The sequence below is a fragment of the Wolffia australiana genome, chromosome 15 (assembly GCF_029677425.1).
Source record: "Wolffia australiana isolate 7733 chromosome 15, ASM2967742v1".
Taxonomy (NCBI): domain Eukaryota; kingdom Viridiplantae; phylum Streptophyta; class Magnoliopsida; order Alismatales; family Araceae; genus Wolffia; species Wolffia australiana.
The window spans coordinates 4,963,046-4,987,672 of NC_135849.1; the positions used below are offsets into that span (position 1 = coordinate 4,963,046).

At 42.7% G+C, this 24,627-nt stretch overlaps 1 protein-coding gene across 1 annotated transcript; it reads left to right on the forward strand.

Moving 5' to 3' along the window:
• The first annotated feature begins 2,657 nt into the window (after positions 1–2,657).
• Positions 2,658–5,261, forward strand: LOC144713240 (putative LRR receptor-like serine/threonine-protein kinase At4g37250). Its single transcript, XM_078587770.1, has 2 exons — positions 2,658–4,073; positions 4,552–5,261. The coding sequence occupies exons 1-2, from the start codon at positions 2,804–2,806 to the stop codon at positions 5,193–5,195; spliced, it is 1,914 nt and encodes a 637-aa protein (XP_078443896.1). The 5' UTR covers positions 2,658–2,803; the 3' UTR covers positions 5,196–5,261.
• The last annotated feature ends 19,366 nt before the right edge of the window (positions 5,262–24,627 follow it).

Sequence of the window (24,627 nt, forward strand, 5' to 3'; positions counted from 1 at the left end):
AATACCTTAATATAAGTCTCGTGCTGGTTTGATTAAGATAAATTTAAATAATGAAAGTTAAAGATATGTTAAACCATCATCGGATCTTTGAAGTTGGAGGAAAAGCCTTTAATCTGAGAGAACTCGATGATATCCGGAGTAAAATGATCTGAGAGGGGTTCAAACTCCTATTTATACCCAGGGAATGTCTTAATCCCGTTGAGAAACTTTTAATTAATCCCATCATTAATTCAGCATTGACTGTGTCTTGACACATAATTATAAATCGTATGCTCAATGAAGTACCTTAATTCCATTAAGTAATTTAATTGACTCACTGATATAGGACAACGGATAGAGTCATGATAAACACGAACAGTCATGAGACACCCAATTAGTAGAATTTTGTAGGATTTGACATTAATGTAATATTTTATTAAATTTCTTCAGGGATTTCAATTTCGTTTTAGTTCTTTCCGCACATGTGTTGTGGGGGATTTTAGAGTGTTGCGACATAAGTTCACGAGCGTTCTGATGAAACTTTAAAGAGAACATGGGAATCAATACGAGGTTTGTGGAGTCGACAATTATTGCATTGATTTTTGTCATACTAAAAATATGTCACAAGACAACGGTAATCATTTGTGATGATCACTTTCAACATTAGTTTCATGGGGAAGCAAACATGGTGGGTCATTTATTAAAGGTAGGTATCACACGTTGATTACCTATGTGTATAAATGGCGTTTCAATGATCATGATTAGTTAATGTTGTATTATAGAATACATCCAAACATAGAATACATCCAAACATAATAAGTTAATGCTGCATCATAGAATACATCCAAACAGAGGCTTTTTCACATTTTCCGAAATTTTTTTTGAGATTAATTATCTAGTCTCTAATCAACTTTGGCCAAAAGTACACCATACGTAAGTATTGATTTGTCACCTTATGAACACATTAGACTAGACAAGCCAACATAAAGGGTGTTTTATGTCAACATCTTAGGGATTGTACACGCTTTGAGAATAAAATCTTTAAAATATTCTTAAAATCTACAAGAGAGTACAATCGACTTTAAGGGGACTATAAACACTTTTTATGGATTTTAATTGTGTCCCATATTTTCTCCTATGCTTCAACACTTTTCATCACCTTCTCAGTATGTCACTGGACATTCAGTCATTACGAACTTTACTGAGTTGTTTGGTTCATTAAAATTTGTTTGTTATCCTAAAGAAGTTGATTTTCTGTAGATCCCTAACATATTATTACACTAATAGAGAGAGAGAGAGAGAAAGAAAGAAAGAGGGAGAGAGAAAAAGAAAGAAAGAGAATAAGAGAGAGGAGGGAGAGAAACAGAGAGAGAAAGAGAGAAACCGAGAGAGAGAGAGAGAGACAGACAGACAGACAGACAGATAGAGAGACAGAGTGAGAGATTGAGAGAGAGAAAGAGAACGAGAGATGAATACAGGAGCGGGAGAGAGAGATCGAGATACAGAGAGGGGGGAGGGGGAGAAAAAAATGGGCGAAGGAAAGAAAAGAGAGAAAGAGAGAAAGACAGAGAGAGAGGAGGGAGAGAGAAGGTGAGATTAAAGACACAGAGAGAGAGAGAGGAGGGATAGAGAATGTGAGATTAAAGTCAATGAGAAATCCACGTGGATTGAGCAAATCCCGAGGAAGTCGCCTTAAATTCATCTGTCATCAGTTTCGCCGCCGGTTAACTCCGATCTCCACGGTGGGTAAAGACGACAAAAAGAACTCCACCCATGAATATTTCACTTACACCCTTCCTTGAGATAATGTTTTCATGATGTAACCAGTAGGCTCAAAATGCCGCAACTCCGTAAGCAGCTGCTGTCAAAAACTCGCAAGCAGCTGATAACATTGTTTGGTTATTGTTTTGTACGCTTTTTTGAGAAACATGAGTATTTCTTGTAAATTGAGCATCTAGTAACTGAGGTAGCTGACGACGTAAAGAGAAAATTAAGTTTACACTTGCCATTAGGCCTCAAACGCACGTGTAATATTGTTATCGAAGTCATCGACTGATTTTAACTCTCAGAATCAAATAGAAAGTCTTAGATAGAGACAGATAATCACATAACGTAACTGATGTGACATTGGGAGTGACAGATTAAAGAGGTAGACAAAGAAATAAACAGGAGAGATTGGCGCTCCATCAGAGATTCGAAATGGTCTGCTTCATTTAAGGTAGAGAGAGATAAAACAAGACGCCCGTCGATAGGAAGCAAGCAAAGGAACCGCGCATGACATCACCTGCATAGCCCGATGAGTTTGTACACGAGGTAGAGAGAGAAAGAGAGGAACATAGAAGGGAGAAGCAGCAGAACCCATCATCTGGATGTTCTTAGAAACTGATGAGAGAGAGATACATAAACTACGCGCCTGATATCACCGACGGAATGAAAGACATACAGAAGTAGAAAAAGAGATATAACCAATCCCACAACGAGGAAAGAGAAATCAAGCGATAGATGAAGAGAAACAGCCAAACAAGAGAAATCAGTGATGAGAGAGAGATTGATAAAAAAAACAGGGAGAAAGAGGGAGAACTAGAGAGATAAACAAATACAAGAGAGAGAAAGGACTATTTATTTCCCGCATGGGCCGTGACCCGCTCGGTGATCTCAGCCAGTTCTGCAGGTTCCCCAGCTGCTCCACCTCTCTCTTTCTCTATCCCTCTCTCTTACCTCCTCTGACATTATTTATCGCAAGATAGATAGAGAGAGAGAGAGATAGAGAGAGAGAAACCGAAGTCGACAATCAGAAGATGCAGTAGAGAAAGAGGCATCGAAGATGGCGGTCCGAAGAGGCGATTTTCCCTGCAGAATGGGACTTTCTTCTGGGCTTTACTCGGCGGCGGTGCTGCTTCTTCTTCTCGCGGCGCCACCGCAGACGGCGGCGCTGACCTCCGACGGCCATCTTCTCCTCAGTTTCAAACACGGAATAACCGACGACCCTCTCAACGTTCTCTCTTCTTGGAACTTCAAAGACGAGACTCCCTGTAACTGGAACGGCATCTCCTGCTCTATCTTCTCCTCTCAGAACAACACCCTTCGCGTCGTGAGCCTCGTCCTCGCGAATTCTCGCCTAGCCGGCACAATCAACGGCGATCTGAGCCTCATCGAGCATCTTCGACGGCTGGATCTCTCCGGCAACTTCATCTCCGGCGAGCTCCCCGCCGTCGGATTCCCAGCGGCGGAGCGAGTCGACCTCAGCTGCAATCTCCTCAGCGGCTCTATTCCCTCGACCTTCCTCCTATCCGTTAGTCTCCGAAGCTTGAATCTCTCCAGAAACAGAATCTCCGGCAAGATTCCGGACGAGTTCGCGGGTAAGATTTCCTCCGAGGCTGCCATAGACCTCTCCTTTAACAATCTCTCCGGCGAAATCCCCTGTTCCAAGTCTCTTCTAGCGCAACGGGCTGCGGCTTTCAAAGGCGATACGGGGCTTTGTGGGGCGCCTTTGAAGGACCCCTGCGCAGACTCTCCCCCCGCCTTCGCCGCCATGCCCAAGCCCACGCCGACCCGCGCTGAAAGATCTCTCAAACCTGCCACCATCGCAGCCATTGTCGCCGCCGATGTCGCCGGCGTCTCCCTTCTCCTTCTAGCGTCCATCTACGCTTACAAAATCAAGAACAAGAAGAAGAGGAGTAGCTGTAGCGGGTCTTCTGGTTCAGGATCCGAGACCGATACCGACTTCTCTGAGCCGAGGAAGCGTTCTACGGCGGCTTCGGTGGTGGAGAAGAAGGCCGTGCTTGTCACTGTGGCCGGAGATGAACTGGAGTTAGAGACGCTGCTGAAGGCTTCGGCCTACATTCTTGGGTCGAGAGGCTCGAGCATACTCTACAAGGCTGTCCTCTCCGACGGCGCCGCGTTGGCGGTGAGGAGAATCGGAGAAGACGGAGGCGCTGCAGGCAAGCTAAAAGATTTCGAGGCTCAGGTAAAGGGAATCGCCAAGCTCCGCCACCCGAACTTGCTCGGGATTCGCGGTTTCTACTGGGGCGCTGACGAGAAGCTCTTGATTTACGATTATCACCCCAACGGCAGCCTCGCCAACGTCGCTTACAGTACGCTTCTCTTCATACGCACCGTTATTTCAATTAGTGTTCTTGGAGATGGAGCCTAAATCTAGACTCGAAACAGAGGAGCGATGGGGAGAAGAAGATGGGAAAAACGTAGGATAATACAACAGTGGACAGTTTTATTGTAGACCATCGGGTTTTTGGAGACGGAGATGAAAGCTTCCTCGATCTCTTCTTCCCGTCGCTCGTCTGTTTTAAGTTTAGAGTTGTGATTTCACTCTTCGGAGGAAAGAAGAAGATTTGATTAACGACAGTTTAATTGTAGACCGTAGGAGGTTTTTGGAGATGGAGTCGAAAGCTTCCTTGATCCCTTCTCCACATCGCTCGTCTGTTTTAAGTTTAGAGTTGGGATTTCACTCTTCGGAGGAAACAAGAAGATGGGATTAACGTAGGATAATGCAACTGTAGACAGCTAAAATTAGGATTAAGGTTTGAATTTTGAAGAGTTTGACGTTCTTTTCAGGGAAGACGGGGGCTTCGCCGTTTCATCTATCGTGGGAGAACCGGCTGAGGATAGCGAGAGGGGTGGCAAGGGCGCTGGCCTTCTTGCATGAGAATAAGTACGTGCATGGCAACCTCAAGCCGAGCAACGTCCTCCTCCGCTACGATTTTGAGCCATTGGTCGCAGACTTCGCCGTTGATCGACTTCTTGCCGGGGGTGGAAGCCTCGCCACGGGCCCTCGCTTCGGTAGCATGCGCTCTAACTTCTCTCAGAACAGCCAGCCTGAGACGGCGGCGCCGGCGACCTCCGCCGCCAGCCCTTGCGCGGCCGAGTGCTCTGGTTTATCGCCTTACCAAGCCCCGGAAGCGTTGAAGAATCTCAAGCCCAACGCTAAGTGGGACGCTTACTCGTTCGGGGTGGTGCTCTTGGAGCTGCTCGCTGGGCGGGTCATCTCCGCCGTTAATTCCGGTGCCGACGGCGGCGATGTTCTGAGGATTGTTGACCCGGCGATTCGGGGTGATGTGGCGGGGGGGGAGGAGACGTTCCTGAGCTGTTTTGAGTTGGCGTTTTCTTGCACGGCGGCGGCCCCGCAGAAGAGGCCGTCTTTGAAGGAGGCCGCCCAGCTGCTCGATAGATATCTTCCCCTCTCTCTGTCTACTGCTTGATTTTCTTTCTTCTTTCTCTGCCGCCATGAATGCTTCAGTCTGAACGCAGCGCCCCACTTGGAGCAAGTGCTCTCTCTCCCTCTCTCCCTCTCTCCCTTTCTCTCTCCTTCTCTCCCTCTCTTTCTCTCTCTCTCTCTCTCCCTCTCTCTCCTTCTCTCTCTCCCTCTCTCTCCTTCTCTCTCTCCCTCTCTCTCCTTCTCCCTCTCTTTCTCTCTCTCTCTCTCCCTCTCTTTCCTTCTCTCTCTCCCTCTCTCTCCTTCTCTCTCTCCCTCTCTCTCCTTCTCTCTCTCCTTCTCTCCCTCTCTCTCTCCCTCTCTCCCTCTCTTCCTCCCTCTCTCTCTCCCTCTCTCTCCCTCTCTCTCTCCCTCTCTCTCCTTCTCTCCCTCTCTCTCTCCCTCTCTCTCCTTCTCTCTCTCCCTCTCTCTCCTTCTCTCTCTCCCTCTCTCTCCTTCTATCTCTCCCTCTCTCTCCTTCTCTCTCTCCTTCTCTCCCTCTCTCTCTCTCCCTCTCCCTCTCTCTCTCTCTCTCTCTCTCTCTCTCTCTCCCTCTCTCTCTCTCTCTCTCTCCTTCTCTCTCTCTCTCTCTCCTCTCTCTCCTATCTCTCCCTCTCTCTCCTTCTCTCCCCCTCTCTCTCCTTCTATCTCTCCCTCTCTCTCCTTCTCTCTCCCCTTCTCTCCCTCTCTCTCTCCTTCTCTCCCTCTCTTCCTCCCTCTCTCTCTCCCTCACTCTCCTTCTCTCTCTCCCTCTCTCTCCTTCTCTCTCTCCTTCTCTCCCTCTCTCTCTCCTTATCTCTCTCCTTCTCTCCCTCTCTCTCTCCCACTCTCTCCTTCTCTGTCTCCCTCTCTCTCCTTCTCTGTCTCCCTCTCTCTCCTTCTCTCTCGCCTTCTCTCCCTCTCTCTCTCTCCCTCTCCTCCTCTCTCTTTCACTCCCTCTCTCTCTCTCTGTCGCTCTCTCGCTCTTTCTCCCTCTCTCTTTCTTTATCCCCGTCTAAAACGTCATTTCGATCTGATCTCAATAACTTCCTCTCTTTCTCACTCATCTCTGTAACTTTTTCTCTCCGTCTATTTAATTTTCTCACTATCTCATCCCAAGAACTTCCTTTCCTCTATCTTCCTCTCTGTTTCATCTTGATCATTTTTTCCCTCTCCAGAACTTCCCGTTTTACTCTCCTTCCGGTGCAGCCATCTATCTCATATTAATCACATTTTCTTTCTCCTCTCTGTAAAGGCTATATAACTTACTCTCTTACTTTCCCTCGGTCTCTATCATTTTCTCTCTCATCTCAATAAATTCCGTTCTTTATCTCTCTATGTGTCTTCTACTGAAGATTAGTATATTACGGACGCCCTCGGGGGGGTCGCCCTGAAAGACTCTCTACGGAGTCTCCCCATTAATGGGTTGTAACGGTCGACAAGGAATTAAATGATGAGCCAAACGTCGTCTGTCACATTTACGTTCTAAACCAGAAAAGTACCTCTTTCTGTCTCTCTCTCTGTCTTTCTCTCTCTCTTTCTCATTGACTATCGTGGATTAGATAAGCTTATCCCGACCCGAATCTTCCAAAACGTCCCAATCAAACATTGTCAACGTGGGAAAGTATTTTCTTACCCAATAGGGAAGTATACAGTTACATAGGGGTGAGGAATCGACAGATATTTCAGAGTTTCTATCAATCATTATCCGTCGGGAAGATGGATCTTGATCGATGTGATGGATCTTGAACACATATCTAATGCTCTCGTCCTCTCTCAGCCTTTCTTCCAGGACCGATCATAATCGACCAGAAAAATGGAGTTGATCCCAGATCAAATCGGGCCCGTCGCGGTTCACTGAAGACCCGCAGCAAAACAAAAAACAGATCTGGTTATTTAGATCCTGAGTGGGCCACGTGGACCTAAGAGTGGTTAATTCTGTTACCTTTCTTTTCTTTCCCCCTTTGAAAACTCGGGCTGTATAAAAGGCCCCAAAATTGTCACGGTTTACAATTCGATTGCAATTCAAGATTCGGTTTTTTCCTCCTTATTTTTTGAAAGTTTCGAGCTAGAGTGATCCATAGAGAGGTCTAAGTTTGATCTAAGGGTTTCAGATCGATTCTTCAGCCAACAATTAGTATCAGAGTGTTCTGAATCCACCGGACCTGCGAAGATGCCAAAGAAGGGAGAAGTTTCGTCATTGTCTGAGAAGATCAGCACTGGAGAAGCTGATGCTGCTCAGAGTTTGCCGTCAGGTCATTTCCCGTCCCTCCTGTTGTCGAAGACGAACTATCACCTTGACGCTAGCGTATTGTGGGAGGTTTATCTCCGGCGAGGAGATGAATTGGAAGAAGGATCGACAAGCTTTGTCAGTCATCCTGTCCGCAATCCTAGAAGACGTGATGGACCAGCTCGATTCCAAGAAATCAGCCAAGGAGAATTGGGAAGTCCTGCGTGTTTTGAATCTTGGATTGGATCGTGTCATCCAGTCAAGAATTCAAGGGCTGCAGCGCCCGTTTGAGCTCCTGACAATGAAAAAGAATGAAGCTATAAGTGAATTCACTCAACGTTTCTCTCAGATTGTTGGTGAATTGAGGAGCCTCGATGAGAGACTCCCCAAATGAGAAGTTGTTAGTAAACTTCTCAGGTCGACATTGTCAAAGTATGACGCGTTGACACTATCGCTCGAGCAGTTCAGTGAAATGAGCTAGATGACGATGGAGGAGGTAATTGGTTCTCTAAAGGTTCATGAGTTGCGGCTGAGTGAACGAGAACAGAGAGAGGATGAGCAAGCTCTGCTAATGCGAGCTCAGTCTAAGTTCAGGAGAGAAGAAACTGAACTGAGTCCGCAGGTAGAGGAAAAAGGAGTGCAAGTAGCAAAGGAAGAGGGAGAGGTCGTGGAAGGTTCTCTAAAGAATCTTATGATGGCAGTGAGAAGCGTATCTTCGACAAGTCAAAGGTGCGGTGCTACAGATGCTAGAGACTTGGTCACTACAAGTCTGAGTGCAGATATGACAAGAAGAAAGAAGAGAATGCAAACCTAGTTGAATCTGGTGGAGATGAAGTCTCGGCACTACTAATGACAGTTGAAGAAGAAACCTCAGATATGCTTTTTCAGAGCTCCAATGGGGATTCTTCAGCCTCAAATGTCTAGTTCCTTGACAGTGGAGCTACATCGCACATGACAGGTATTAAAATTTATTTCAATTACCTGGATTTATCACTGACAGCCATAGTGAAATTTGACGATGGATCAAGAATCACATATGTTGGAAAAGGGACTGTCAATGCAAGGAGCAAGGATGGAAGTGTATTGAAGCTGGAGAAGGTGCTTTATGCACCAACTCTAAAGGTCAATATTCTCAGCTTAGGTGTTCTTTATGATTTAGGGTATCCTATCAATCTCAGGAAGGGTACTCTTTTCATCTATGACACTGATGCGAAGCTGCTAGCAAGGGTGATGAAATCAGATGGTCTCTACAAGCTAGAGTTTGACATTGTGGAGTCCTTTCATCTCTTTGAAGAAAGCAGCAGGAAGTCCATGTTGTGGCATTGCAGATTCTGTCACCAAAGTCTGCACACCTTGAATCAAATGGCAAGAGATGCAGTAGTCAGAGGTCTACCAATGATTGGAATTTTGGAAGATCGATGTGCACCTTGCATCATTGGCAAGCACACTCAGGCACCATTTCCAAAGTACAAGGATAAATTGTCTCTAAAGCCCTTGGATTTGGTTTATGCAGATATTTGTGGACCCATTTCACCTACATCACTTGGGGGCAGTCGTTATTTCCTTTTGGTAGTGGATGATCACTCAAGACTGAGGTGGGTGGCCATGCTGAAGCAAAAGTCATATGCTTTAGCAATCTTCAAGAAATTTAAAGCACTTGTAAAGACAGAGAAGGGTAAACATATCAAGTGCCTCCGGACCGATAGATGTGGTGAATTTCGGTCAGAGGAGTTTAATACCTTTTGTGATTCTCATGGAATCAAAAGGCTATTGACGGCGCCCTACACTCCTCAGCAGAATGGAGTGGTAGAGAGGCATAACAGGACAGTGATGTCCTTGGTGAGAGTGATGTTAAAAGAGAAGAATGTACCTATGCAGTTGTGGGCAGAGGCAGTGAACACTGTTGTCTATGTGCTGAATAGATCAGCAACAAAAATTCTTGCTGGGAAGACACCATATGAGGCATGGTCAGGTCAGAAACCAAGCATTAATCATCTGAGGCATGGTCAGGTCACTGATTTTTGTCAAGAAAGTCAGTGGACACCTGAAGAAACTGGAAGACAGAAGTCAACCAAGAGTGTTCGTTGGCTATGAGACTGGATCCAAGGCATATTTATGTTTCTTTCCACAGAACTCGATAATACAAATCAGTAGAGATGTAATTTTCGAAGAAGGGAAAGAATGGATTGGAAGACCAGTCCATGGGCCGACATAGACACTAAACTGGTGGTCGCCAATCTTCCATCTATTGAATCTGATCAGATTGAGGGAGAAGAAGTATCTCTTGCAGCTGATGATGTTGAGGAGGAGCCATCTTTTTTAAGTCAAAATCAAATGGCTGAAAGCTCCACCTCAAAGACTCTAGTGAGGATGAGATCACTGGAAGAAATCTATGAAGCCAATTCACCAGTAGCATCATCTATTTTTTATGACAATTGTCCGACGACCAGCGAAGAACCATCAAACTATAGAGAAGCAGCTGGAGATGTGAACTGGAAACGTGCCATGGAGGAGGAAATCTGGTCAATTGAGAGACATTTGACCTGGGAAGTGGTGTCTCTACCAAAAGACTACAAACCCATTGGCCTTAAGTGGGTTTACAAAGTTAAATGTGATCATAATGGCATAATTATACGGCACAAAGCTCGACTTGCGCCAACGGGGTACTCGCAAAGACCTGGAATTGATTATGATGAAGTTTTTGCTCCTGTTGCCCAATTTGAGACAATCAGGATGATCATTGGGCTGGCTGCACTCAATGGTTGGCACATCTATCAATTAGATGTAAAGTAAGCTTTCCTGAATGGAGAAATTCAGGAGGAGATATATGTAAAACAACCTGAGGGTTTTACCATAGAAGGGAGAGAAGGTGATGTCTTGAAGTTGAGGAAAGCTTTGTGTGGGCTGAAGAAAGCTCCAAGAGCCTGGTATCACAAGTTGGATGGTGTGTTGAACTCTCTAGGCTTCTACAGACAAACTTGAACATGCTCTGTATGTGAAGAAGAAGGCCCAACATAATTTGATTGCGGGTGTATATGTTGATGACCTGATTTTCACAAGCTCTGAGGAAGAAGAAGTGCAGGTGTTCAAGCAGCAGATGAAGGAAGAATTTGATATGTCTGATCTGGGTCTGCTCTCCTCTTACCTAGGAATTGAAGTGAAGCAGTCATCAACTACAGTCACTTTGATGCAGAGCAGGTATGCTGCTAAACTGCTGAATTATTTCAAGATGGAGGAATGCAATTCTTCCTTGACACCTATGGAAGTTCAACCTAACTTTAAGGATGAAGAAGAGAGTGAAGCTAATGCAACTCTCTTCTTCACTTTCACACGGCCAGACCTTGTCTACAGTGTGGGTGTTCTCAGCAGGTTTATGCAGAAACCCACTACAGTTCATATGAAGGCAGAAAAAAGATTACTCAGATATGTTAAAGGTACCCAAAATTTTGGTCTTCTATATAAAAGAAGCCAATGAGCTGCTGAGTTGATGGGCTACAGTGACAGTGATTTTTGTGGAGATACAATTGACAAGAAGAGTACCTCTGGCCAGATCTTCTTCTTGTGTTCAATGACACTAAGCTGGTGTAGCCTGGAGCAAAAAGCGGTAGCTCTTTCATCATGTGAAGCTGAGTATATAGCTCTCTCAATTGCAGCTTGCCAGGGAATTTGGTTGAGCAGACTGTTAGGAGAGCTGAGAGGGAAATCACAGAATGCTGTCAAGATCATGGTTGACAACAACTCAGCAATACAGCTGAGTAGAAATCCTGTGCATCACAGTCGGAGCAAGCACGTTGACACAAGATTCCACTTCATTAGAGACTGTGTGGAAGCAGGAAAGATTGAAGTAAAATTCGTGAGGACTGATGAACAGATTGCAGATGTTCTCACCAAATCTTTGTGAAAGATCCAGTTTCAGGTATTTCGAGACAGAATGGGGATTCAAAAGATCTATCCAAACATCCAAGATCAAGGAGGAGATTGAAGGAGTTGATCTCGGATCAAATCGGGTCCCGTCGCGGTTCACTGAAGACTCGCGGCAAAACAAAAAACAGATCTGGTTATTTAGATCCTGATTAGGCCACGTGGACCTAAGAGTGGTTAATTCTGTTACCTTTCTTTCTTTGCCCCTTTGGAAACTCGGGCTGTATAAAAGGCCCCAAAATTGTCACCGTTTACAATTCGATTTCAATTCAAGATTCGGTTTTTTCCTCCTTATTTTTTGAAAGTTTCGAGCTAGAGTGATCCATAGAGAGGTCTAAGTTTGATATAAGGGTTTTAGATCGATTCTTCAGCCAACAAAAAAAGCCAAAAATACAGCACATTTCTAACACTCACTCATTCCCATGCCCTCTCATTCTGTCTAAACAAATTGAAAGCTCCTTTTCATTACTAGGCTTGTTGGACAAAAGACGGATGACGCTTTCAGACAGACCAAATGGAAATGAACTAACATTTTCTTTCGTTTGACTGAACCTCGCTTTAACTTTCTCCCAATTTTGTTCCATGAACTCTATCAATCCCATCTCTCCTCTAATACCAATTGATAGAAAATTAATCAGCGGAAGGATACCGGTGTCCATCTTCTTGGATGGCTTGGAGTGAATCTTCTGGACCAATTTTGGGGAGACTTAATCCTCTTTTGCAAATGGGGGCTCGACAGTCTCATGTCCGTACACGATCCATGGACCACAACCATTCATTTATAAACCATTCATGTCGGTTTACAAAACCACCCATTACGGTTATGTAACTGGCCTGGTTTCTACACATATGTGCAACCATAGCAACATGATCATATTATGCCTTAATCCCGTCCTTATAAAACCACATTAAATGGTATTAATATTTGTAATAATAACCATGATATATGGCACAATTTGTGTATCCCTATATTAAGATCCAACACCACTTTCTCTTTAACCATCTATCCCTATATACGCTTATTTTCTTTTCCTTTAAAAGGGCTATGAGCCAATCTACAATAGCACTTCTTCTTGAGTTTATTGTGAAGTTTTTTATTGGAGACGAGTGATTCACTACTGATAACAGCAGCAGAAACAATTATTACAGTATCTTGTCTTAAACATGGAACAACTTCTCATGGGTTCCCACCTCGATTCTTTGATACCTCATCATCCTCCATCATCCGCTTTAACATCTAACCCTTTGCATCATTCACCAGAAACCCTCGTCTCACCCCCATAGTCTCCATCTCGCCTCTCATTTTCTCCCTTCTTCATGTTGGGTTCTAGAGGCCTGGATCTGGATGAACAATACAAAACGATGCGCAGCGGAAGACTTATTGCGAATCGAACGGCATCAACAAAAATATTAAAACGAAGTACCTTTGCACGAATCTCATTCATGATTCCTTCGATCCCGGAGCGAGACGAATCGAGCTGATCAAGTGTGCAGCCTCTAGATGTATCCACGCGGTCCTCGGCTCGTCGGATCTCCTCCTTCGCGTTGACGAGCCCCGTTCTTTCTCCCTTGGTGTCGTTACGTCGTCCCGATCACATCAGGGATGGAGAGGGGGTGTGGGGAGAGTGGAGAAGAAGGGGAAAGGCCCTAAACAATTCTGGCCTGGGTGAATTTCGTTCAGGGCCTTCCCAAATTTATACTAAGTGGGTATTTTTCATAAAAAACCCCTAAAAGTTAAGTATATCTTCCAACGCCCAAAAGACCATTTGCGTGTGACCCTCTAGGCCCATGTATCAGTCTAGCTAACGACTCCAGTGGCCCAATAACCTTTATTGGCCTTCCACATTAATTAACTATATCATGATATAGATTAATTAGTGTCGGATCGATTTAACCCAATCGATAGGTCGAGTCTCCGACACGTGGGGTGCCAAGCTACACCTCGTGTCCTAGAAGATACAAAGGAGTGTGTATCAACTCACTCATGGAACTTGTTCGTCATCGGTTACCGTGTATGTATAATCCCTCATCCACTTGACGCTCCTTGGACGACTTAGGGTATGGTCAACTGTCAAACCCTAATCGATCATCCGAGTTAGTACTGATGCATTCGGAAATCATTGAAGAACTCTTCTCCGATATTTCACTACCTTGGCCAAGGACTTCATCGCATCATCTTCCTTGAGCTGTCACCTCTTATACCGAGGGTGGACGATCCCATCTTGACCACTCAATCGCCTTCGTGTACTTCTTGATTCACCAGAACTAAGACCGTTTAGAATCCCATGGTTAGAGACTCGTTGGCCATAGCCAAAGTACATCCGTCCGTCCACAAGACGTCATTGGTGTCTCAGGTCTAAGGACCACTTACACAACCGTGACGTGAATCAACCTGATTGACATCTCGGTATAATACCATTCAGGGATTCGTACGGATCAATTCAGTGAACTCTTTCCACTAAAGAGCACCCACTATCTATCCTTAGTGTCGCCACGCTAATGGCTACGGGACCGGCCATACTCATCATATGAGTGATGCTAGATAGTGTTATTCTATCCGGATACTTCGATGTCCTTCTCGTGTATCCTTTGAATAGGAATGTTTAAAGACTTCATAAACACATGCTTAAAGACTAGTGATCTCCGTATTACGATCTCATCATAATTCACTAAGTCCGGTCATGTATTCATGGACTTCATTATACGCATCATATGTGCACTATAATGAATATGTTCTATTAATGAATATGGAACGAGATGTGTAATGTGTGATTGACTTTTTGGCCACATATATTTCCATCACCTCATACCTTCATCCCTTCTCATGTCGTATCCAACATATCTTGTGAGTTCACTTTCAGCACTCCACTTCCACCCTTCTTGCACTACACATGAATCTTCTCTCTCCAACCAATTCTTTCAATCCCACTGTATTTGTTTCCTGCACCTTCTCCTGATCTCCTTCATACCCATCCGTTGAGCTCCAAATCAACGTCAATCAAGGTCATTAAACATCAGAATCACCAAGCTATTGGCTACCTTCTCCAAGTTACCTTGTGATCCCTTAATTATGACATAATTGTTAGTTCATGATAATCGTTGATTTTATCAGAGTGCCTGTTGACCTTATGAATCCCTTTGTGTTAAATTTTGATTGGGTATTTTGAATCTTATATTTACTTTAAGTTAGGGATATGATAATCATTCCTTGGCTTTTAATTGTTAAGCCCCTATTCAGGGATCCAGTCCCCTTCAACAAAATTAAACCTATTCGGATCACCCTCAAGTAATATTTTATTTCCATCATTTGGTATGGATTTGAAAATTGCATGAGATCCATTATACTGTCCCACATCAGAAGAGGAGAGAGAGAGAGGGAGAGAGAGAGAGAGAAAGAGAAAGAGTGCGAGCAAAAGAGAAGGAGAGATGTAGATAGATAAAGAGAAAGAGAGAGAGAAAGTGACAAATTGCAGATTTCCATGCATGTTACCATATATTTTTATCATTTTAGTATTCATTGCATTTCATCAAATGTTTGTTCTTTTTCATGAATTTAGGGTTATGATGATGTAATTTGTAGGCTTTGCCTTCCTCAAGATCATACCATGGTGAACTTATCTTTCCTTATAAGTTCTGCGATTGGCAGAAGCCAGGTTAAGAGAATTCAGGCCTAAACGGATGTTGCTCGCTAAGTGGGGGCAGCATTTCAGGACCAGGGCCGCTACTTTGGGACCGATGTGGGTATGCGTAGCACCAGCATGGTGCACATGTGGCGTGAGAGAGTGTCATTTGGTGAATGTTGAAGAACCCAAGTATTCAAGTCTTATATAGATGATTTTTTATCTGATTTTTATTATGGGACTAATGTCCCATCCTATCATTTTCAAGCGAAGTGGCCCTATCTTGGACATCCATCGTGTGAAAGGACTATCGACATGCGGCATGGCATGCTGTGATTGAACAGTATTTTGGAGGCGTCCGAGGTGTAGCGCGCAGTCTGCGAGGAGTATATGTGGTGCTGTTTGATATTTGCAGAGATGATCAGATGGTAGTGAGGAGTTGCACATAGTGTCCATGCGCAGCTACACACACGCACTCATAAGGGTCATTTTTGCCTTTGTTACGTCCCTCTCAATATCTCTCCATCCGTGAGAGATCTTGATCATTCCTCAAATGCACCGCGCTCTTCGGATGTCCACTGCATGGCCGATCTGATGGGCTGCATTTTCTCTCTCTTCTCTCTTTTGGATGGGGAGACCTAGCCCCATCGAGGGTGATCGCCCCACTTAAGGATGATCGATGGTCAGGAGAGGCATCAATGTCCTTATCTGTTCCTCAGAAAACCTTTATCGAGATTCCCAATTTTTTAGTAAAAATCTGTTTTTGCAAGGTTTTATCTGGTTATTGAGGCTTGAGAGTGGATTGGGGGTGGCTTCTACTATGTTCTTGGTGACATCTACTGTTGGGGAGATATGGAAGCATGTCGTGGGAAATGTATTTGAAGAAATGAGAGGGGCTTGAACTGAGGGCTTTGTAAGGAGGATACTTCTGATCTAAGACCATTTGGATTGACCAAATAGTGCACCAAGTTTAGTATTCTGACTCTACATCAAATGGCTGGCTTAATTAGGTTTAATTTATTTTGATTTAGAATTATGTTTCAATTTAGTAAAATTACCCCAAATTCAAGTCCAAATTGATAAATTCTCACCTTCACATTCAATTCAGATTTGATTCACATAATTTCATATCTGTAAGAGAGTGATCGTCTCTTCATGTTTTCACCGTCAATCTGTTCTCTCAACACTATTCATTGTTCAATTTCCTCAAATTATCTCTCGTACAAGTGGATTTAACCCAAAAATTCTGCTGTCCCTTTGGATTCAACCTCAACTCCTTGTTTTATTCCTTTTAATCATTAATTTGATTCATTCGTGTTTTATTTTTATTGACACGCAAATTCATGTTTAGACCACCATGAATTTGTGCCCCTCAACTGTTGTCATCCTCATCCACGAGGATCTACATCCTGGTCAAACAAAGTATCTGGCTCATCCACAACGGTCTCGCCTCTATTCAGGAGGTTGTCAAAGACAATTCTCATTTCGTTTGGCGTTGATCATCATCCCAGTCATCCATGGTAGTGTTCTCATCATCAACGGTTGCCGCCCATTATTAGCAATGATTGTATGGTCATCTTTGGTGTCTTCGCTGGTCTTTGTACTTGTCATTGTTGTGGCTGCCATCTCCGTTGTCCTCGATGGTCACCCCCTTCATCGTTTATCATCCCAATTATCAGTACTCTCAATCCCGTTGTTTGACGGTTGTCATCTCCACCACCCTCAATGGTTTTCCCCTTCATCATCAGTCATCCCAATTGTCATTGTTGCCATCCACATCATCATAAATCTCCATCCCTGTCATTAACACAACTCCATTATTATAACTGATAGTCATCATGCATATCATCCAAATCATCATCGCAATCAACTACACTTGTCATTTGTGTCTTCAATGGTCATAGTCTACATTGGTAATGGTCAGCATCCCCATCGTCCATGTTAGTTGCTCGTCATCGATGGTCATTGTCTGCCACATTTTTAGTCATCCTCCTCATCATTCATACTACCATCCCTATGAGCAACGATCATCAAATGTGTCTTTGATGGCCATCCCCATCATTTGAGGTCATCCTCCACATCGCCAGCGATCATCAATTCCATCGTCAACAGTTGTCTTAATGTCCTGATCGGCCGTCATCATTGACGTTGTCGAGGATCCTCATCCCCATCACTCTCAATGGTCATCCACATCGTTGATGATCATCTTCCCGTTTGTCCATAGTCATCATCTGTGTCATTAATGCTCGTCATTCCCATCTTCTCCATTTGCCAAGGTACTTTCACATATATTTTTAAAACATTCTTTCAAATTTACATCATCGATTTTTTAAGTATTCTCTCCAGGCATCATCTATAACAGATGATTGATGACTGAATTCAGTTTTTTCAGTCATCCATTCATCACTCTAGACAATGATGAACGACAAACATAAAAGTAATGGATGACATACCTTCAAGTGTCCTGCAAGCCTACTCATGATAGATCTTACGAATAATTATATATGCATTTTACTTCTCATTAACAAAAAGGGTGAATCTATCACTTTAATTTATGCTAAAAAAACAGGAAAAGACGAGAAATATAAAAACACATTATATCTATTGAGAGAATTTTTCAGGGAGATCTAAAAAACAACAAGAAGAAGAAAGAGAAGGGAGAGAGAGATGGGGGAGGCAAGAAGTTGGTCATTAGATCATATCCCACAAATTATATGTTTACACTTCAGTAAGTCTTTATAATAATAAGTATAGTTTATCACAAATGAACTGTGCTATGTTTGATCATGATCGTCTATCTCTAATCTTAACTCTAGTTGAACCTAAGTTGAATTCTACCGGCCAATTCTTATAACATGTATAGGTTACTAGTTGAAATTCTACACAATAACCTTAAAATGAAGTCCTATTGGCTGAGGGCAATGCAGATGTGGCTTCTTCCCAAGTAGAATTCACATGCAAGTTATATCAAACTTTCTCTCATTCTCACTAAATATTTGAAATATTGTTGTTTCCCACATATGATTAATCATCATGGCTCATGAGACAGAACCCATACTTTTGCTCTTGAGATATAGCATAAGTGGGATATATTGGTATATATTTTTTATGATCAAGGCACTGATGCATATTATTCTTCTGATAAGGGACTCTTCGATGGGCTACTTGCAACCATGCAAAGAAACCAAAATAATTGGTTCCTTAAGATGGGGCCCTTAAAATAATTATTTTATGAAAACAAAATTAAAATGCCTAGAAAGGTTTGGGTCATCAAGTCAATTACACAAGATTCTATAGGAAGGAGACAAAAAGCTGAGAATAGCAGCTGATGATGTCCATCAAATTGGCCTACAGACTTCAGATAAATAGATTTTTCAGGCATCATCTGAATTTACATCCACATTTTGTCAATTTTACTTTTTTCATTCAATGATTTTAAGGACAGATTCAATTCAAACAGAATCAGCCAAATACGCATTTCCCTTGTTGGGTTAGGTCAAATGATGATACAATTAAGAGTGGAGAGAGATAAATGGGGAGGAAGTATTCATGGGAGTGTAGGGTGGGCGAGGTGAAAGGACACTGACAAAGAAACAGGTATGAAGGGAGAGAGGAGGGATTGCTACAGAGAATGGTGGGGAAGGGCGAGAGTAGAGATCTATAGAGAGTTAGAGTTGCTTCAACATTCAAAAAATGCCTCTTTCCTCTCCATTTCTGATAGTGAACATAATATTATAAAATAAAGAGATAGGAACACCATAGACCTGGTAGGGTCTGTTTAACTACTCTCATGGAAATTTTACTGCAGGCCCCTTATCTGTACCATGTCAACTCCCAAGAGGCATCAATAATTGGACTTTGTCATAGAAGATGTTGACTAACTAGTTGTAGAGACTACAGAAAGAACTGGTCATAAGATCTTGACCACCATGACGTGGACCGACGCAATCATGGTGGGGAAAAAGTCTTGGTAGCACTATAATAGACAGTCAGTAAGGCCAATTTTGATAGGGATGGGCAGGTTGGCAACATACTGAAATTGTGGCAGTTGAACACAAGTGAGTAAGTTTTCCATGCTCATTTGGATAAATGTATGTTGTGAGCATGTAAAAGTAGGTGTGATCTAAGGCCTCCAAGTTCAGGCTGTTGTCATCTTCTAGCATTTTTATAGTGCAGTATGAGGCACAATCAGAGTCTATTCTGAAGTGATGATCATCAGACTAGAGTTTTGAAGTTGTGAAGTCAGATGTTATAGGAGAAGTTGTATGCTTAGGGGGGGTAATATGGCGACTACGTTGAGGGGTGTCAAACTCTTCATTGTTGGGGTGAATGTGTTGATGCCGGACATCGTCAAGGATGTCGTCCAGTCTGTACCGAGGGCGATGGCTCGGTACCTATATAGTAGTGTCAGTCATTGACGGTGTTGTCGTCCGACGGATAGATAAATCCTAATGGGTATATGTAACTACAATGCAATGTGAGTGCGTCCTACATAACGTACTTGCAGGCCTCGACTCGAGGGAGGTGCCGAGCTCCGAGCTTTGACAGGGTCACTGGGTGACGACAACGGTGACCTCTCGAGCCTCGTCAGAGGGGACGAAGGCGACTACGGCGGCGAATGAAATCAATCCTTAGGGGCCCGCACTTGACGGGCAGGCTCGGCTCGTACTGGTAAGATGCTCAAAATGTTTGTAGTTTACACTCAACCTTCCTCTCTCACCTATATCTAACCCGAGCGTGGTAGAGACAATCAAAGTTACACTCTAGAAAATAATGTAACGGGCAAGCGGGGAGATGACGTACCTCATCAGCTAATGAGCACCAGTGAATCTCTGCGCTGAATGCGTCCGGTGCGATTGCGGGCAGTGTCGGATAGTGAGAGGTGCCAGAGAAGGGGCCGGCATGGTTCGACAGCACTCGGGCAGGAGGCAGCTGAAGAGGGGCATCGTCGTGCGGTGATCAACGGGCCAAAACCAGTATTGCTAACAGACCATCAGGCTCTGCTACTCTAGGATAGGGGTGCCGGCTAGACGGTGTGGCAAATCGGTTGGGGGGGGAGGGAGCGTAATTCTCAAATTGGCTGCAAGGCTGCCACCAGCGAGGTATTCTGCGTCGCCACTGACTGGTCACCCCACACTACCTGTTAGGCATTAAATCGTGTGAGGAAGGAGACCTGGTCGTCGTTGGAGCCCGATGGAGGGGCCCAAGGGTGGAGCTGGGAATGATCGGGCTCATCCACGCTGGTCATTGTTGACTCGGCGTGGCGCAGAACTGTCACTGCAATGTGGCCTTCAAACCGACGCCCGTCGGTCAGACGCATCCACATCCTAACGGCCAGTCAAGGCATTGAACTCCCGAGGGGAAATCGACGGTGCCGTAGGGAGGGGCGGTCTTAATTTCCTTGGCGCAAGCAGAGACCAAGGGCGGAGCCGGGGAGCACTCTAACTCGTCCTCACTGGTCGTAGTTGACCCGGCGTGGCACGGAACTGTCGCTTCTATGCGGCGGTCAGAGTGGCACCCGTCGCTCAGTCATGCCCACATCCTAATGACCGACCAGGCGTAGAGAGATCGTTGGTCCAGTTGCAAGCCGATTGCACTGCGGGTAGAGCGTTTGTCAGCGACCGGCGCCAATCGGTTGCACCACGATGAAGGGGAAACGGGATCGATGATGTCAATGTTGCAAAGTTGGGTTGGAGGACCCAATCAACCTCATCTTGGGCAACCCAGTTCCTCCCACACTACCCTTCAACCCCCTCCCTCCTCTTCTTCTAAGGACGGGGTGAGACATGCGCCTTCTCAAACAACGATTCAATAAAAAAACGCAAGTCTGCCATATAGGGTGCCATTCTTTCCCTTATAACGGGGAAGTAAATGGGCCCTAGCTGGATCATAAAAGAGAGAGGGGGATGAGGAGAGAGAGATCCATTAAGGGGACCCTTATAGGATGGCCCCCCCATTACAACATAATGAAATAAAAGGAAGAAAGACATGAAGGGCTGGGAGGGTTCCAATTGGCAAGGTTACCTCCCCATCAAAAAGGGAATTAAACAAAAAAGTGTCACATTCACGAGAAAACGCGGACAAAAACATGAACACGAGAAACCCAAATGATACGAAGAGAACTCAAACAGATACGACATGCTTTCACCTGGAATACTTAAACCCGGACGCCTTCACGATCACCTTGGCATGCCGGTCTGGTTGACCGCGAACCGGCGGTTGTGCTGATAGCAATGACAGCATCTCCGAAGACATCTCTGGGGACTCTGGCTGCTGTGCGCCATCATGTGTGTTGTGGTGGCATAATTTTGCCTTGTGGGGTTAGGGTGATGACATCAACATGTGAGAGAGGAACATCAAGATAAACATCTGGGTATTATATTACCCATACAATATAGTTGTGTCACATATGTGGTGTAAGAAATGAAAACATTGGTTAGTGAAACCAGGTGGTATCAATCTAGGTCTCTACGTCCATTTAGCAAGGACACTCATAGATGATGGATCTTGTGGTGGGAAAAGAAGCAATTATTTTCTTGACACTTTCGAAAGATGAAGAATGATTTGAAACAACATCTAGAAAGTCATGGAAGGTTTTGAAGAAGGAACCTTTATCCAACAAACCTTCAATAAATTGTGGGTTCTCTCTAATAACATAAGACCTCTGATATTCCAATGTTTATCTAAGTCCCTAGTTTGTTAACATGTTGATCACATAAGAATTTGGTCCCAATTTCTTGAGGACCATAAAGACTTTGATTATTAAGGTTTATGTGATAACTTGGGACACAATACTATAGAATGAATATTACCAAGTCACCCTCCTAAAACGTAGAGGGTGAGAGGTTTGCATAAGTGGTAAAGCAGAATCAGGGTTAAATAAGTCATTTTAAGGCTCTAATTTATGCGTCAACACTTATAATTTTTTCCCTTTCTTAGAATAGGATAAATTAGGATTGGATCCATGAGGAGCAGATAAAAAAGAGTAATTTGCAATTAAATATATGTTTAAATCATTTTTATGTAATTTTTTTAATTATTAAATATTTTTGAAAGAGGAAAATCAATTAAATAAGGGAAGCTAGTTAAAACTATTTAAATAATTAATTATTTTGTATTAAATAAGTTTTAGTACTGTTATCTGATTTTAAAAACATATTTTGGATTTTAGGGCAAGAAATAAAATTTAAGGTTAAAGAGTACCTTTTGCCGCCCTTCCCGCAAAAAAATCTATGGGCAGTTGTGATGGTGAGTGTGCAATTTGGAAATGGTGGCGCAGCTCCGGGTGACAGAATCAGGCACCAAAGGGCAGTTGATAAAAATGATGTAACTTTTGATATAGGAGGAATATTTGATTTTCGTTTGATGTTATGGAAAGCTTAAAAACTAGGCTATCCTTGGAATTTTTACCTATAAAAAAATTTCAGAAATTTTAGATTAAATATTCAGGAGATATTATGAATCTTATTGCTGCTTCCTCCAAGTGCCAAATGGTGCTTTTTCTCCAAGAATCTTGATCACCCTATAATTCTCTCTCCCACACTCTTGTCGAAAAAGAATGGACCACAGAAATCTGATGCACTAGGCTTCCAACAATAAATTGGAGACATAAATCCAATAAGAGAGATGGAGGGGAGAAGAGATAAAGTAGAAGTGCCCTAACTTTCCCAAACATTGGATTTAACTACAAGGGTTTCCAAGCCTAGGAATACTTGATTTCAAGCTTGGATCCACTTTCCCTCCTTGGACTTAACTACAAGGGTTTTCAAGCCCAGACATTGGATTTAACTACAAGGGTTTGAAAATAGGCATTTTGTTAGTTTAGTAGGCCAAGAAATAACCTATGAGGGTGGGTGAATTAGGTTCTCTATCTACATTATCTTTTTATTTTTAATTAGGCTAGGATTTTCTATCTTAGAAATGAGTTAGAGGTAATGGGGACACAATTATTTTTTCAGACAACTTAGGCTAATCCTTAATGTTATTTGGGGGTATCTGTCCCAAGGTGATGATATGCCCTAACCGTGTTTGTGTGAATGCCCCCAAACAAATCACTTGGATAAAGAGCTGAACAAGGATACCAAGATTAAGAAAAAGTTGTTGAAGCTTTGTCGTCCTCAAACCCAAAGACTTCCATGGAATAATGTCGCTTGATCTACTTCAACTTGGTCCCTCAAAGACTTCTTTTTATGGTCCCCAAAGCTTGAACCTGACTGATCACAAAGATCTAGCAATAATAATATATTTTTGAACAATGTCTTCTCCTCAACATCACTTAGTATGAAAACAACTTAAATAGTATTCAAGACCAAGACCTATTTTATGAATTTCAACTAGAATACTTTTAAATCAGAAATTTATTCATTCAAAGATAAGGATTCATAAATGTAACTATGACTTCCCTTAAGTAATACCTCCTTGTTTGTGGTTGTTCTTTCTTCAGTCCTCGTCTTCTCCATGTTTTTCCTTGAATGAAATTCTTGATTCGTGTTTGACCTTTGGTGCTTATAACTCAAATATCTTTTTTATTCCTACATCTAATGTGATGATTCTACTTGGAACGGTTCTGTAACACAATTTCACACAATTGTTATCTCCCACAAATTGTCCAAAATCAAATGAAATAATCAAATCAAATCAAATCAAATCAGATCAATCTTTCTTTGTTCTTAGTTTACCACCTGATTCTTTCATGTCCAACTTCAAACCCCTGTAACTCTTTCATAACTCAACCAAATGATGCAATTTCAAGTTCTTTGGTTTTTTATAGATTTTATCTACGATTCAAATAAAATCTCAAAATCAGTATAAAAGTTATGCTAAAGATTATAAACTAATCATGTAAATTTGGAGGCCAGCCTTCTTTCTTTTGAATCTTGAAGCACCCTGCACCAAAAATCACGATTCGAAGTTCCTTGGACTTGGGTTGATGTTAGCAACAAATGATCTCTTCAAAGAAACTGCTTGAAACTTGCTCTAGGGATTGAGAGATCTCTCTAGCTTGTGGACTGTGATTTTCAAAGGGCAAGGAGAAGGAAGTTTGAAATTAGGGCCCAAAACTGTATATATGAATGTAGAAATCAGAAAAGATTGATGGTAATTTTTCAAACTCTAATATTCATATGTATTGATTATGACTAAACAGTATAAAACAAAACCATTTCAATTTTGAATTTTTGTATTTACAATTTTGCCATAGGTTTAAAATACCTTTCAAGAGTTAAGAGCAAAAACTAGCTGTTATGACAAGAATTTAAGCTTTAAAGTGATATTAAACGTTTAGGTATGTTTACCACATCATTATAATATAGATATCAACATTTAATTGTAATATATTCATGTAAATTTTTTTTATTAAACCATCAATAAATTTAGCCTTAAATACTTGAAGGTAGTAATTAGGAATTTAAATAAGTTATTAAACAAATCAAATGGATTCAAATTCATAAAAATATTTTAAGAATGTTACAAAATATTTTTATCTTCATGTCATAGAAAATACAAGCCCAAAATACATGATTTGGCTTGTTTGCCGTATGTCAAACTAAGAAGCCTTTAATATAACTAAGGCTGATATTTTATCTTCACTTATAATGAGTCAACTAGTTGACTGCGGACCTATTATTCTTTATCAAAACTCTTATTGAGGCATCCATTACTTTGAACATTCATCAAAACACACATTAAAG

Bases quoted from the DNA above. Each gene is read 5' to 3' on its own strand.
- LOC144713240 (XM_078587770.1), top strand. From the start codon at position 2,804: ATGGCGGTCCGAAGAGGCGATTTTCCCTGCAGAATGGGACTTTCTTCT. The intron at 4,074-4,551 runs GTACGCTTCTCT...CGTTCTTTTCAG, and splicing joins CCTCGCCAACGTCGCTTACA to GGAAGACGGGGGCTTCGCCG.